General features: G+C 37.9%; 1 protein-coding gene across 5 annotated transcripts in view; it reads right to left on the reverse strand.

Moving 5' to 3' along the window:
- WDFY3 (WD repeat and FYVE domain containing 3) overlaps positions 1-17,539 on the reverse strand; it is a 152,765-nt gene that overhangs the window by 82,462 nt on the left and 52,764 nt on the right. For 4 of the 5 annotated variants that reach the window (XM_044428213.1, XM_044428210.1, XM_044428211.1 and 1 more), the window contains 6 exons: positions 16,034-16,200; positions 14,709-15,176; positions 13,788-13,889; positions 9,962-10,155; positions 6,237-6,694; positions 4,699-4,782 (listed from right to left, as the gene is read on the reverse strand). In XM_044428213.1, the coding sequence (XP_044284148.1) occupies positions 4,699-4,782; positions 6,237-6,694; positions 9,962-10,155; positions 13,788-13,889; positions 14,709-15,176; positions 16,034-16,200 (1,473 nt within the window). The remainder of the gene's footprint in view (positions 1-4,698; positions 4,783-6,236; positions 6,695-9,961; positions 10,156-13,787; positions 13,890-14,708; positions 15,177-16,033; positions 16,201-17,539) is intronic. The other variant, XM_044428214.1, reaches the window with a different exon arrangement.

The following is a 17,539-nucleotide window of genomic DNA, read 5'->3' on the forward strand; positions in this document are numbered from 1 at the left end:
CCACTCAAGATTATTCTTCAGGCGCATCTACATTTCTCACAGTTATAAAATGTCACCAGAAAAAGAGGAAGAAAAAAAAGAGGAGAGCGAGCTAATGTCTGGAAAACCCCCTTCCCCCACACCAACTTAAATCTTTAAAAAAATCCAAGTGCAGGATTTTGAACCTTGCAGTGACCTTGGATCTTCTTTCATTCACACCTTGCACCTCTGTACTTGGATGTACTTGTGTCAGCTAACAGTCTGAATCTGTCCAAAGAGTTAAGCTTCATGCTACCACAGAAATAATATTATCCCCATTATAACAGCTATGGCAAGTTGTGGGAACTGGGCCCAGTTATCCCAAAACAAAGCATTCCAAAGTGGTTACTCAGACATTGAAACTGAACTAGAAGCAAAAGAGGAGCTCATTGGAGGAAATATCACGGTTGAAAAACCCTAGATAAGTCAACTGGCTTGGGAGAATAAGCCCACGTTTGGTTCAGGGGGTGACACTGTTGATCAGGCAGGTCCAGAAGTTCTGATCTTCTGCTGCTATCTCAAGTGAGCTCGTCATTTGAGAGATATCTGACTTTCCTGTCATCTGGCCCACAAGTAGTGAGACTCTTCCTGTACTCTGGTTGGGAAGGGATCAGAGGGATTCAATTTGGAATCAACTTCCTAACTTAAGCAATATTTTCTCTCTCTCGTTATTTCCCTCATTAACTAGACGGGCTGTCTTTTGCTAACAACCTCTACAATATTAGTGCTGCATCACCAGGCTGGTTGGGTTGGTCCAATTTACCCCAGCAAAGTGTAATTAGAAGCCTTTCATCTTGCTCTGCTTGAAAGGGCACAGGCCAGAAGGGAGCAAGAGAATCTAGCGCAGGATTCCAGGAATCCAGAACCTTTGGGCAAATTAAAACCACAATATGGAAATTAGTTTGAAGCAGCACACAATATAAGCCACACTGTCCTAGGACCGAACTCTTTGTCCATCTGGTCCAATCTGACCGGAAGCACCTCTCAGGCAAAGAGGACTTTCCCCAGCACAATTACCTGGCTCTTCTCGCTGGAGATATCAGGGACTGAACTAGGGACCTGCAGCATGCAAAGCATATCCTCAGCCACTAAAACTATGATCCCACACAGGATAATGGAGATTTGTGCTTTTCTTCAGAACTACTTAGGTCCATTCTCACTATAATAGTGTCTCATCAGAATAGTCCTGCGTCTCTCCCCCAAAAGTTACCAATATATTCTGCAACCTACATCTTTTATGAAGATTTAGGATATACATGTCCCTTATCCCATATATACCTCTTCTCACTACAGTACTATCAGCACACCCATTCTTCATCACTCAAATACGTAGCTGACCTATGATCAATCTTAGGCAAAATTACAAATCAGTATGCAGTACTCAGACTGTTTAAAAGCAGAACAGTTTACAATGGACTGATTCTAAGAAAACTCTCCTATTGAATAAGAACCAATGAAAAATTTGGTTAAGTAACCCAAATATACACTCCCAAGTATACCAAATATGTTTCTATTTTTTGTGGGTCACAATTTCTCCAATTAAAAAAAGAGAATTTTATTTTATTTCTAGCAATAAAAGCATATCACATAGATAGAAGAAATTTCACTCTAAGTCTTGATATTCTTTCCTTTGTGAATTTCCCATTTTAATCCGGGGTCTACCACTGCATTCTCAAACCTACAACGTAGAGTCCATAAAACCACTTTTTAATAAATTTGAGGATAAGAAAGACTTATGAAGCTTCAAAGAAAAGGTATATAGAAAATGTATTTTCCTCTGGAAAACAATTTCAGTCATTATTGTGGCATAAGACAGTCCAACTAAATAAGCTTCCAAACACTTTAGTACTATAAACATTAATAGATTATAGTTTTGTGCATCGAAAGAAGGGTTTTTTAAACCCCTGAAGGTTTCTTCAACCATTCTTTTATACCTGTTTATGAAATTCTTAAATAAAAATGTTTAAGGATGATTTTGTTGCTTCAGTTCTCATAGGAATTCTACATCTTCTGCAACTGAACTATTAAATACTAATGGGAATCGTTTGGAATTACCATGTTTTGCAGAAATTATCAATACTTTATTGGACTTAGTAAATATAACAAGAATCTGAATGGAGGAGGCTTTTTTTTTTATAAAGTTCATTTTCAAACACAGCCAATATGGCTTCACAGAGTCAGATTTTGAATAATACCTTACTACATTGGAAATATTTTCACAATTTTTATTAGACTCAGTGTTGTGTGTATTAATTACTAAAACTTAATATTTCCCCACCCGCCTTGTCTCTGAATTTATGTGTAGTTGATGTCAACACAATCCCAACTACAATTGTCACTCTGATGTATAACAGAGAGCCTTGGTTAAATCTGGCACAGGGGATGGAGGGATCGAGAAAACATACCAACCAAGGGCCAAGCATGCAAGACACCTATAGCCTACTCCCACTTGTATAACCATACTACATATGTGACATTCCTGACTTACAATCAAAATTAGATCACGAAAAGGTTGTGGATTCATAAACGCCCACCTTCCTTCCTTCCTCTCTTATGTAAATTATACCTATTTTCCATATTCATTTTAACCATAGTGTAGTACTAAACCTGTATCAGCATTAACTATGGTTAACCTCATCCAAGTACAAATGGCAGTAGGAGAATTGACACACAGCACAGCAAGACATATGGGAATAAAATGCAAACCCACAGCATTCCCTCAGGCCCTACTCATACAACAGTGGCAAATCACTGGTTAATTAATGAGAAATTTGTCATGGAATATGCTGCTTCCATTCTGCATAATCAAGAGCCAATCAGTTCAATTGAATATTCATTTGTGAAATGTGAACCCAGACACTATGGGCTAATCAATTTGTTAAACAACCTACAATAAAAGCTAATCATAGCTTAGCTTCTGCTTAACCCAAAGTTAAGCCATTCATTCAGGCTGACTGCAGGCTGATTATACAAAGCAGAAATGTTCCATACCAGGAACATGCTTTAGCAAACAGTTGCTTAACCAACAATTTGCCAATATGTGTCACTATCTATTTACCACTGTTAAGAGATGGAGAATATTCTTTCTGGTGATATGGATCTATCAAATTTGCAGAAGTTCCCACCAGGTCAGCAGTGAGCAATGCTATCCAAATTTAAAAATGAGAACATTCCATCTTAAGATCTTTAGGTGAAGTTTTTTTGTTGTAATAATTTAATATTTAAGATGAAAGAGAAGAAAGAAACCAAGGAACTAACTCTATAATTCAGCCAATTGCTCTTCACTTTTATTGTTAAAATGCTAAGCTCTTTAAGCAATCTTAACAAACTACATTCTCTGCTCAAGGACAGTAACTTGGAAGGAACTAAATTCAACTGCCAGAGAAATTCCCCAAATGCAATTTTCCACATCTGTCAACCATGTCAAACCAGCAAACCTGACAACATGATGGTAGGGTACTTAATGGTGAACTAATAACTGACAAAATAGGAGATTTTGAAAAGTATTTATAGCCGCATCATTATTCTCATTGTACTCATTACCCAAAATTAGCAAGAAGATCAGACTGAAGACACACACACCCAGTAAAAGACTTCCTATGGATAGTTTTCATGTTTATTGCACTATTCTTTCCAGAAGCATTCATGACCAGTCCAACATACCTTTTTATCTCAACACTATTCCTGCAAAATTACCCTAAGGTCATACAGCAAGCTTCCTGCCCAAGCTGAGACCTGAAGTCATTCTCCTTGGTCAAAATCCAAGTGTAGTATTCACAGCTGTTACAACACTAATTATCTTGAGCTGGCATAAAGCAATGCCAGTATAACATCCTTAAGACTTGCTATGCAAGGGCAAAAGTGGTGATTTACCACCAACATGTGGTGGCAAATGACTGCTTTTTGTCTTTGCCTAGAAAGTCTGATGATATTGCATTACCATTCATTTACATTACCGTAACAGCTCTAGAGCTTGACAGCACTGGATACTATTCTGTCCTTTATACCAGTCTGAATCTATACAGAATCACACATGCAGAAAGTAGGCTTCTATGATCTCTACAATTCATCAGAATATATGTCTCATACGATTTCCAGAGTTTTGAACAGTCATAACTTCTTTGCACAATAGAAGATGTAAACCCTTTTGACCTGATTATCTCAATCCATACATAGTCTCATGTGCAAACAAGTATAACTTCCTGTAGTTGTAAAAGATACACTATATGACCCTCATCCAGTCTATTTATATCCGCTGTGCAGTCTGAAATGTTGCTATCAACTCTACCATCACAATGTTCCACAATGGAGGAAATGCCCTAAAAACTTCATTTCACCATAAGAAAAGCATGATGGCTCACTCTCCTATGGCAATCAACACAGTGTGTTCTGGTTGAACACAATTCACTCAAGGTGCCTACTGGAATATCTTCTTCTCTTCCTTTATTCGGAATATATGCTTAATGCTCAGTAGGGTATAAAATGTCCTATCATACCTGCACGAGTATTCCAAAATGGCACTAAAGTAAATGTGAATTTGCTAACTTGCCAGTAAATTCACAATGCTTCAAGAACACAGAAAGACAATAATAGACATCACTCTGAGAAAAGTAACAAAATACATCCAACAAAGAGGTGAAGCCAGCAGACTGTGCGACTTCTCTTAAAAAGGATCAGTACCTTTTCCTGGCCAATGCTGGTGTGCCCCAGGGAGAGGGGAGAGAAGACTCATTTGTCAGGCAAGGAGGGATCTGTTCAGCACGACTACAGACAAAACAGACATGGAGGGGATAGAGAGGTTAGAAAAGAAAACAAGAGGTTGGAAGCTTTGTTAGTTTCACAGTTTCACCATAGAAATACATTTTGCAGAATTAGCCAGAACAAAGGACAAAGAACACATGAAGTAAAAATGAAGACATACAAAGCAGGTAGTGCTGTTGTTTTTTAAAAGTAACTCTTTCATTTCTAGGGGAAATTATTAGTTTGAGTTGTAAACAATCTGCTTCTATGAAGCCTGGCATCTTCAAATAAACCTTGCAGTTATAAGGACTAATAACAGACAGCCAAACTGATAATATAATCAGATATGATTAATTTTTCATCTGCTGGACTAATATAATATCTGAAAAAAATAAATGTGGTTGAGGAGAGAAGAAGCAAAGACAATGAAAAATAAGATAGGCATTATTATCCAGTACCAGACAGTATCACCCAATTCTATCCATTAGAAATCTGAAAATAATATTGGTCAGAACCAAAAAAATCACAAAAGTAATACATATTATAAAAACAACATTAAAATCACTGAGTAGTTAAGAATTGCAGGGAACATTTAAATTATTGTTGAAACGTGAATGAAAAGTCAAGATAAAAAAACTTTTATGTAATATAAGGAATCATGGGTGAGAGATACTCGCTATTCCACTTTTTCCCAAAAGCAACAGAGCTGTTAAGGTTTCATAATAGCATCAAAAAGTTAGAAGTTCAACTTATGCACTGAAAGGAAGGTAATGAAAAATTGTAGCAAACTGTAGGCTATGTTATATTTAAATTCATCTGTTTGGTTCATAGTCATATTATTAGCTTCTCAGTATGTTGATATATGAATTAAAAGTGTAATGATCTTTTAAAAAGTTCTTTAATTCTATGTGCATGTAAAATCATACATAAAATTATAAGTTCATATTTAATAGCATTATCTAAGTTACAGAACAGAATGAAAACTAAAGAAAAATACTACATAATAAAATATCTTAACTTTAATAGCTTTATTTGAATGATTCAAATGTTATTAATGAATGATGGCAAATTGTTAGGGTAATATGCAAAGAGAGCTTTAAAAGTTGCTTAGATTTATGCCTTTAAAAGTTGCCTAGATGACAGGCATTTGGAGTTAGCAACTTCTTAACTAGCTAAAATTCCCCTTTGATACAACTTTTGAAGGTGCAAGAGCCCTATCTTTCTTTGCCTATACTGTAGATCCTCTGAACAACCCTAATTCCTTCTCTGTATGCTGATTTTGCAATAGCACAGACATTAAACAACCAGAATTTCAAAAACGAAGGGCTGGCAGTTGTCAATCTCGAAGGAAAGTAAGAGTGAAAAATGCACTAAGGAATCATCACCAAGGAATAATCCACTAAGGAATCATAAATGAGATATTATATTCCCAAATAACCACATATTTGGGGTTCTACCCCAAACTTTATGAAGCATACCTGTCAAAAGAGTCTGTAGCTACTTTGTAGAGGTAAATAAAGAGTTTGCTGCAATGCCTTAAAGTGGGTGACACAGAATCCATGGAGATGAGGTCATCTTCCAACAGCCTTTGAAAGGGCTGGGTATTTGAGGGGAAGATATTCAAAGGGCTTAACTTCCTGGAGTCGGAGAAGCAGCCAAGCAGCCTCACAGCATCAGCCAGCTTCTCGTACTGGATCTCTGTTCTGAAGAAGTGTGAGTTGGCCGGCTCGTAGCGCATGGCTGCAGTCAAGGTGCACAGCACAGTGTGGAGCAGTTCAAACACTTGGTTCTGGTTCACTTTCTCCCAGCCATTCTTAGGTGGAGAGCACAAGGATCTTTCCATGGCAACGAGTAATGATGTGACATACACAAATCCGCCAACTTTTCTGAAAACAGTTCTTGTGCGATGACTCTCTTTCAGTACTGACAGCAGGGCCTACATGGATATTTAAACAAGTCAAAATAAACAGGACACCACGGAGACGAACAATTCTAAATGCTGTAATGCCAAAGATTTCTAAACTTTCCTTGGACAAATCACATGACTATTAGTCAAGCTTCTTGCATCAATATAAAACATTTCTGAGCTGTGAACTTGGAAAACAAAGATTCTCCCCCCACCCCTCTCCCTCTCTCGCTCACACACACACACACACACACACACAGAGTTATCTATGCTCAAGTGTGCAGGATTCATTCATCGCAAAACATCAAAAATAAACAGAAGCACACAAACTAAAACAAATTCAAGAAAGCTTCCTCCACCAATGCAGTCCAAATTCAGGCAGAGTAAGCTGACATCCTCTTAAGCTGGGGAACATAAGAGAAGCCACACTGGATCAGACAGTCTACCCAGTTCTATTCCTACAGTGGCTAACCAGATACCAATGGGAATTTCATAAATCAAGACATGAATGCAATAGCAGCATTCTGCTCATGTTCTGCTCATGTTCTCCAGATGCCTATTATAAGCATATTCAGGTGCATATTGTGTCTGATCCCAAGGTGCAATATATGACCACAGTAATTATCAACTACTAACAGTCTCATGTTCCATCTATTTGTATAATCCTCTTATGAAGCTATCCAAGCTGGTATTCATCAGTACATTTTGTGGCAGCACAGTATGAAGTAATATCTCCTTCATCACCAGAAACCTAATGGCAACAGGTGAGAAAAACTTATCCCTATGCACTTTCTCCAAACCATGCGTAATTTCATGCACTTCTATCACGTCTTCCCCTTACTTATAAGTAAACTCTTTCTTTCCATATGAACCTAGTAAGTCCCTAGGATTAATGTCAGATACCCATCTCTATGTGCCCTCTCCAAGAGAAGCTCAGGAGGTATAAATATGGGAATAAATCTTTCTATGGTAATCACATGTTTACGGAACATTCTCCCCCAGGAAGCTTGTCTAGAGGGTACACTGTCTAGAGGGCTAGAGGGTACACTTTGGCTTCATGCAAAGGCAACTTGCTTTCCCAGGCATCTGGACATTAGTTTTGGCCTGTCGTGCGTTGCTTTTGTGATTGTTGTGACTTGGAAAAGATTTTGTGTATTTGTAGATTGGCACTTTTCATCGTATTTTTTTGGCAGTGGGAGTGGGGTTGGTATTCATTTTTGTTTCTATTTTTGAGCTAATTGTGGTTTATATTGATTTTATTTTATTTATTCATTTATTTATATTTATTTATTTTTGGATTTATATCCTGCCTTTTTCCTACAAAGGGCTCAAGGCAGCTTACATCTCCTTCTCCATCTTATCCCCACAACAACAACCCTGTGAGGTAGGTTGGGCTGAGAGTCTGTGACTGGCCCAAAGTCACCCAGTTGGCTCCATGGCCGAGTGGGGACTCGAACCCAGGTCGTCTGAGTCCCAGTCCCATGCTCTTAACCACTACACCACACTGGCTCTTGAGTGTGTTTTATTCTTCCAGTTACATTAAGCATGGATTACTGTATGACATGCGTAAATTGATTTGGGACAATTTTTGTGGTGGGAAGCAATGCATTAATTTCTCCTCCTCCTCCTTCTCAGTTCTTTCTTAATGATCCCAAAAGAACGGAATCTGTTTACATAGCAGCTGCACACTCAGCTGGCTCTTCAGGCTATTTACCACCATCCCATGATCCTTTCCTTCCCATCTACCTACCACCAGCTCAAATCCCAGTAACATATATGTAAATTAGGATTCCCCCACCAAATGTGCATCGTTTTACACTTGCTTAATTTGTATTTAGCATTTTACATACCATTTCTTCCTTTTGTAGCTTTTCACTGTCCTTTGTTTCAGCTGCCTAAATAATTTGGTGCTGTTAGCAAACCTTACCACCAAACCTTACCACTCACTCCAAATATCTATTAGGTTAAAAAACACCAGTCCCATAAAGATCCTTGGGATCTACAGTACTACCTATATTCATCCATTCCAAAAAGGACCACTTACTTATTCCTCTTTTCTGTTACATTTGCAGAAGCCATGTTGATTCTTCTTCAAAATGAGACCTGTCCTTCCATATGCTTAATAATTTTATATATTTTATTTATTTATTTAATACATGTTTATCCTGCCCAATAGCCCTAGGGCTCTCTGTTAAAAAGCTAGCCTGAAATTTTTTGACTCTCTTTTTAAATATTGGCATACATTGACCACATTACAGATTGGTTTTAGGGTCATGCTGCATATTTTTCTTGGAGGACTCCTGCAGAATCCATTTGCACAAATGTGGCTGAATATGGAACATACTCCTACATGTAATATCTAAACCCTGGTAGCCCTCAGCACCACATTCCAAATCACTTCCAACTGCTCAGATAGAGAATCCACAGTCAAAGGATGGACATCAGAATCTTTAGTCTGTGTGTCCAACACCAGGTACAAACATTCAGAGTTAGAACTCTTCTTCCCATCACAAGCATATACCTCTTACTTTTCCATTTTTTAATAATGGCTTTAGTTTTTAAATTAGATGGTTTTCAATGGAAACTTTGTGTTCAACAATTGATGCTTTAGGAACCTGGGTCAAAAAAGAGCACAAATCTAGCATACAGCAGATATGGCCCGCAGAAATAAAATGGTGAAATTATGTTACAGCTTATTCAGGAAGTTAGGAACAAATTTGTAATGCATGAGGATGATCACCATAGAGAATTTATACCATACTTTGTCTTTCACAACATTTATCTTGTATCAATTTTGCTTTAACAAAAACTTTAGAAAATTAATCAAATACATGATAGCAATTCTGTGAACCATATAAAGTTGTGAAACCAAAGAAAATGCAATATAGAAGATATTCAGACAGACAAGATGAATGGGAAATGGCTGCAGGCCATATCTGCTGTATGCTAGCAAATACATCCTAATTAGCAGATCACTAAGGCAATGAAAGATGTTGTCTATAAAAATTCTGGAAGCTTCATTAGTCTAAATTACATTTTTCAGAGAAGCTGTAAGAGCTCGATTTCCTGCACCTAAAACTTTTAAATACATAATGTTTCACTTATATTTATTATTCACAAGCTCAAGCAGCAACACCAGTTCAGGACACACACAACCAATTTCAGATTATTCTATTGGACTTTTAGCCTGGTTTTCTGGATAAAAATGTGCAAAAAGCAGTAAAGATGTGATTACAGTATTTAAAACTGCAACAACAGCATTTTTTTAAAGCATTAATTCTGTATTACTGCACTTACCCGTAATATGTCAGTCTTCAGCTGCAATTCAGTAGGTGGAGCAGAGTGCATTAATCCTAAAAGGGTACCCATGTCATCATCACCACTTGGTGATAATACCAACTGCTGGATTATCATCAGTGCTTGCTGCCTGCATTGTGGATATTTGACTATGTTATGTACACATCTTGCTCCACCAAACTCCCTGAAGATACCTAGAAAGAAGACAAGTTACAGAGCAATAGCTGCAATATCACTAAGTCACTCTAAACACATTATCTTCTGGTGTACACTGTCACAAATGTCTGTAATAATTGTCAACTCAGAGATGCCATTAGTCAGGTATGGAAGAGAATTAGGTACAGAAGGTAGTAGTTACTTTATTCCTTATTAGAATTCTGCAATCTTCTACTACTGTTAAATAATTTGGGATCAAAAATCTTTAGTGATCTACTCCAAATCACCCACAAATGTATCAGTGAAAGGTCTATATTCTTCCTACTGCTGCACTGGACCTAATTATGCCCTGTCTTATGTGTCAGGCCAATGACTTGATTGGACAGTCTCATGGTTGTCATAGTGGTCATGAAGTCCCACACGACCCCAACAAGGCCGTCTCAGCATAAGTGTTGCGGTTCTACAGATTCACAATCCAGAGAGCCCCAACACGAAATCTGAGACTAACTGGCAGCTGAGGTGGACAGACTGCTGGGCAACTGGGTGGTTAGTACAATACCAGGATGCTCAAGCTGTCCGTAAGAGTCAGCAGTAGATACAGGTACTTAAAATCCCCACCTGCCTGAACAGTTTTTCCAGACAGGAAGATAAAATCCTTATAACCCATGGCAACCTTGCCCCTCAAGGCTATATTGATGCTGCACTGAGTGCTCAGGGAGACACATCTGAGATTGATCTATTCCCTCTATTGATCATACACCCTGATCTCAGTAATGCACATCAAGTCAGCTGCTTCATCCACAATAGAGCCATGGATTACGGGCCAAGACTGCTTCTATTAAAATGGAACACTGGTCATATATTGTGAAAATTCCTTCTTGTTTGGTGTCATGGAGGCATCCAACTTGCTACTCCTGGAATTTCCAACAAAAAGAGGGCTTCCATTAGTTTGAAAGGATAATTACTTCTGGATTGTCTTGTATTCTCCTCCTTTGGGGACTGGGCATAGCCTTGTGTTTGTCCTTAGTCTCTGTGAAAACATATCTGAGAGCCTCCTCTTCAAATTGGTGAGTGTTTCTGAAGTAAACTGAAGTTAATTCAGAATAGGAGGATGTTCTGCCTGAAGTCAAAAAAGTGTCTGAATATCATTGCCCTCACCAAGAATGGAGCAGAGCACAGACTGGTGTCAGCAACAAATACATACCCTGTTGCTAGTTTAAGGAAGGCTCTGGGTTGGTCTACTATGGATCCTTATATGGTCGTCTACCTATAAAAGGGAAGTTCTGGCAAATACAGATGAGATAGAAGAGACTGGAGATCCTGACTTTCCTGAGAGTTAAATCAGGGTGAATAAGAGTGGGACATCAACATCCTTAGGAATGGTGGTTACAGACAACAAGGTTGTCAATGGGCATCTTCAGGTCCTCCATCACTGTTTGGATGAGGGAGCAGTCTCTAGGCAATATTGATAATTTACTTATTCTGAATAAGCACAGACCAGATTTAATTACCTTGTCAAAAGTTGAAGGAAAAGCCACTACCCTCCGTTAGTTGCTTTATACTCAAGAAAACAGAGATGCCACTGTAGCCTATGCTGGTTGTGCATATTCCTGCAGAGTTTTATTTATCTGTTTATTTAAAAAAAAAAAAACCCTGTCTATACCATTTTCTCAGCTGTGCTGGCTCTCTGACCAGTTTGCACACAATTGGTTGCAGACCTAATAGGATATTGCTTTGATGGCAAAGATCCTTCAGAAGGTATGATAAATCCACACTAAGAATTGGGGTACTTTGGAAAAGAGGAGTTAAACAATAGAACTGGGTTGAATCTCTCAGCATCAAGCGAGTACTGTAGACTAAGTCACATGATCCATACCTTGCCTAGGATGCAGTAGTGCGATATATTATTGGATGCCTGTTTGGTTTCCTTCATACCAAACAGAAAAAGCAGCACAAGGCCTGTGGATAAACAGAACAGAACAGCCCAAGTCCCTTTGGTCAAGGACAGGACTAGAAGGAAGAAGAACTTATCTCACACTCCCCATCCCCTCACCTGGCATGTCCAACCTGCAATGTCACAGATTTCTCTGCCTGTCACAGTAATACAGGTACCCTCCCTGATCAAAAACCATAGCTACCAAGTAGACAATTTAGATCACTCACAAGATTAAGCCAGAATTTATATCCAGCATCCAGTGTTGGACAGGAGCAAGAGCCTTTTACTGATACTTGGAACTGTCTACGCTTTCCAGTTATGACCACTGTGGTAACTTGCATTGTTGATGCAATGCAAAACAATACCAAGAGTGACACTTAAGGGACATTTGTTATAAAATGAGTGGCTTCCACAAAACAAGTATCACATTAACTTGAAAGTTTTTCCTGTTAAGGATATATACTACTACTAAGCAATGAATCATCTTTTTATTACATCTCCTATATTATTTCTGGAGCACTACTGCATTTGTTTTGAATTCCTTTCCTGTTTCTTTCCATTCATTATGCTCTCCCCACTCCACAAATTTAGACATGAACAGCAGAACTAAACATCCAAGGTAAAAAAAATCATCAATCTGAAATAATTATTCTGATATAATTATCAGTACCTATTAAAATTGTGAAAGTCATACGAAAGACCTCATGCAAATTTCTTTCTCCAGAGAGGGCATAGTTCCGTAAAAACATCTTCATAACCATGCTAAAAGGACAGGCCTCAGCCTCTTCTCCATTCAACAGTGGGGAGATGCAAAGCTAGCTAAGTAAAAATGCCAATCTCCATGTATGACCACCAGTTTCTTCAAGACTCTGTTTCCAAAACACCATGTTTCCCTTTCGTTTGCCCTCAATCTACCACATTCCATTCCAGCTTCATTCCAGAACTGACAGCTTCTGCCACAGCTCTGCCTGCCAGTATTTGGTAGACATTATTTAGGTTAGGTTCACAAGCCCTCTGTAAAATATCACAACGGTAGTGCAGCATGCATGCACACAACACAATCCAAGGAAGGGGAAAAGTTAAAGCAGTATCACATTACTAATCCAGAATTCCTGCCTATATTTGTGAATGAAAATTATAACAACTTATGACCAAAGTAAATAAGGGCTAGATTGTAGCAGTAGGTCACTAAAAGTTACTTTCCCCTTGACAAACCTATAGCATCCTGAGAAGCAAAATGGTATCATTCACAGGACAAAACTACTGATTTAACTTTTCATAGATTACAATTATTAAGAGGCACAGATGAAAATTCATTACTAGGTGTGTCTGATATACTAGAATCCAGACCAATAATGTTTTCATTTTTGCCATTTCCCTCCACAGCATATGGACAAAGGGCAAAGAATAAGCATCCTCAAAGAAGGATGCATTTTAAAACCACAAAAGTAAGTATTTTAATGGGACCATACTAGAAATAAGTTCATTTTCTGCTATAGCTAGCAATCAATAAGTTACTAAGAAAAGCGAATCTTACCAAGCAAATTAAATAAATTAAGCATTCTATTAATAAACCCTTTTATATGCAAGGTCAAAAACTTGCTTGACACAGCATTTCCATATCTCAAGAGATCAGACAAAACATAAAGACCAATACAGAGTTAAGTGTACTTCAAGGGTAAATATCAACATAAAAGGTGTAACTCTTCATTTTATCAGTCAGCAGCCAAATACCTGCATTTGTGTTTGATCCTTGGAGCAGTACTGTCAAGGTCTCCATAACCAACAAAGCAAGTTGTTTTTGGTCTTCAAATGAGCAGTTGTTTCTTGACTCCCCTAGAAAACAGTTCTGATCATCACCCATGACAGAAAACACTTCTTACTTTTTCCCTTCACTCACTCATATACACCCATTCTCATATAATAGCAGCAAATCATGAGTTAATATTTGCTGTGCAACATGAGTTACACATCCTAAATTTAAGCTAACAACTAGTTAACTCTGGTTTAGTTTAACCAACAATTAACCCATAATATACAGTTCACACATCAATGGGCAACCCAGAGTAGAAGATTCAGAATGGCAGGGGCGCATGCTATTTTATGGGTCATTTTTGTGTGCAAACCAAGTCACAATCTCCTTCTGTTCGTACAACCCTCACATTAATTCTGAGAGTCATTACTATATCATATGTAATACCTGGCCTACCAATGTCATAAAAATAAATGCTTAGTAGTGACACAGAAACAGTGATTTGAGCCTGAATTATTGCAAGTGCAAAAACCCAGGTGAAAAATTGTAATCTTAGATATGATGCATCCAATGACACACTAACATTTCACACTTATATTTTATTTTTAAAGTTAAAAGGTTAAAAGGTCTTATAAAGAAGTGGTTTACCCTTGGAAGTAATCTTAATGTCTTTTGAGATTCAGAAGAAAACTACATTTGTTTTCTAAGCAGAATTTGAAAAAATGCCTTTTGCCTAGAGTCACTGGAAGCACAAAAGTCTGAAATTACATACATTTTATAAATAGTAGCTTCTATTTCCTATAATTATGTAAGACAGATATGCATTTCCCATAGTGCAACAAAAGCAATGGCAGAGAGAAGAAAAAGAAATCAGCATTTAAAAGAAAGGGAGGGATACTTACCTTGATCATTCAGAGCCTGTGCAGGATCTTTCAAAAGAGCTGCATACTTATGCAAAAGGTTCACCATCACTTCCAGAAGTCCCACCTCCCTGAAGACATCCTTAAAGATGTAGTCATGTCGTGTAAATTTAAGCAGAGTCTTCATTGCAATGATGCTACATGGGTAAGAGGTGCAGGATTTTAAGAGGATGCTGACACTAATCAGTTCTTTGCAGGGTATGTAATTCAAGCTAAAGACAACAAACTCAAGCATCTCAAAGTATTTGGCCTGTACTTCTGGAAGCTTGGAAATTTTCTCTGCAAACTGAGACAAAGTGTGTTGAGATTCTAGGATGAAATAGTTGGCATTGTCCGCAATATATATATTTAAGATGGCATCAAGGATAATTTGTGCAAGGTAGCTGGTCTTTGCCTTCAAAAAAGCATTTTGTAGGACAGAAAAAGCTTGGATATTCCTCACATTGTGACCTACAACAAACAGGAAGAGATAAAAATCAGGGTTCATTATAAAAATACTATTGTTCATGCATAGTAAGGAAAGCATACAATTCAAGTCACATTTCTATTCTCGTGCAAATATCTGCATATGAACTGAGCATGCAGATTAAAGAAGTAATAGTACAAGCTCACCCTTCCCACAGAACAAAGAAAAAATGTGCAAGAGAGAATTTTAAGGATAGGATTTTAAAATCCTTTAGTAATGAATCACTTAATAGGCAAGGCCAAAACCTGGTGAGGAAGGTAGTTAAGACTGTTTTGACAGCAGCACCATGACATGGGAGAACATGCTAAAAATAAAAGAATGACTATGCATACTTTTGTTTTAGAATCTTCTGTCAGATTATGTCGACACCATTCGATATATGGTTGAGTGTTCCAAGATCTGAAAGAATTGACTGGTTTCATAAATATACTGTTACCATAAATGGGAGAAAATGGATAGGAAGTGGAACCCAGAATAAATAGGATGTATGCTTCCAGACCCATATAAGATGAGAAAACATGTTATTATATAGATATTATCAAGTATGGCGTCTTATGGACATTAGGAATGAATAATTCCAATCAACACTATCACCATAGTATTGTATTTTAAATGTCTAAACATCAGAGGGCACCACAAGCTCAGTTCCAGATTGCTACATGAAGCAAAGTTGCCCACACCATTCTATGGACTTGGAGAATGTGTGCTGTCCATGTTCACACAGGACCTAAGCATCTGAAGACTGAGAACTTCCCCAGTGTTAAGAAAAAGTAGCAAAAACAAAACCAGGACTGTAAATGTCAGCTTAAGTATGTACATGATTAAGAAAGAGTAACCCCACCTTTCCCTGCAGGCTGGGGGACTGCAAATCCAGGCAACAGAAAAGGTGCCCCTGTAGTAACACCAGCTGGTTTCAGTTCATTGACACCATATGTTGTTAAGGAGGTTATCAGATTAACCAAATCCTTCAAAGCGTCCTTTGATTCTGCCTCTTTTGCTTGTTCTAACCTGCAGAGAAAAAGCATCTTTCAAAAGATAGTCAAGGCTGGAGATTTGAAAGGGGTAGTAACACTCCAAAGGCAATGGTCGGGCAGCAGTCATGTTCAGCCAAGAGTTAAGAAGACTGTGTGTGCACCTGATCCCTTTAAGGGGGTCAGCATCAAAGTCCCTCCTCAGCAGCCTTGAATGGGTCTGGTTGCATCTGTTCTACAGGCTGAGGATGGCCCAGCTGAACTGGCATGAAGGAAATACTCCAATGAATAGACCCAACATGGAGCCAAACCTTGTGGACACTGTCCCTGTTTAAAGTAATATATGTGCATAAAAGAACATACCCTGCTCAAGTTTAAATGTGCAGTTTCAAATGAAGTTTACTGTATTTCACATAACAAGTCCCCACATTAATTTCTTTGCTACAGAAAACCTAAAGCACAGGGGAAAAGGTGAAAACATTGAACATAAAGATGTTCTCAAGTTTAAGCTATCATAGATGTTCAAAGGGAGCAAAACTGACTTTGCTTCCTGTGAAACTAGCATGAAGGGCCACAGCCATTCTTTACTAGTGAATATCATACTGTGCTAAATTAGTGGCCCACTTCCATGACAGAGCTGTCTTTTTTGTAAATGAAGGAACTTGTTATAAAAATTATCAAAGAATAGGGGCATATAAACACATCTAAATTAAGCAGATAATGTGATAAACAGGAAACAGATTAGATACAGTGTGGACCTAGTTTCTGGATATAGGAAACAACAGGTCCAGGGAGTTTAGAGCCTACAGCAAATGGACTCTAGAATGGACCGAAATACTCAATAAGAAGATATGCACTTCTTTCTAGAAACGCACTGCACACGTGTTAGCACTAAGTGCATTAAGGCGCCATGCTAAATTAACTGAAGAAGTGTTGATCTGGGATAGCCAGAGAAAAATGTTCTAATTCTTTTCCTGATTAATTCAGCTAAGATTTGGGATGTCATTGCACAAACAAGTACACAGAGTGACTGACAGAAAAAGCATGTATATGTGCATGAGATTCAGACAGATAATTAATAGTCAACACTATCAGCTTCCATAGAAATTTAGGGATCAAATGGCAATTGAATTACAATTGTAGAGATTTTACTATGTCATTTATTAATAAGCACAAACAATACTTTGTCTGGAGAAGTCATCATGATGCTAAAAAGGAGAATTAACCTGTAGCCTTTGAGGCAAATTTAAAGGTCAACTCATTGTACTTGTTTGATGATTTTAGGCATAACACTAGTACTTGGAGATTTGCCATCTTTTTCTCAAGCATCCATAGAACAAGTTTGAGTTTGGAAGTGACAGTTACCCTCTATTTCA

The sequence above is a fragment of the Varanus komodoensis genome, unplaced genomic scaffold (assembly GCF_004798865.1).
Source record: "Varanus komodoensis strain SLA01 unplaced genomic scaffold, ASM479886v1 scaffold2, whole genome shotgun sequence".
Taxonomy (NCBI): domain Eukaryota; kingdom Metazoa; phylum Chordata; class Lepidosauria; order Squamata; family Varanidae; genus Varanus; species Varanus komodoensis.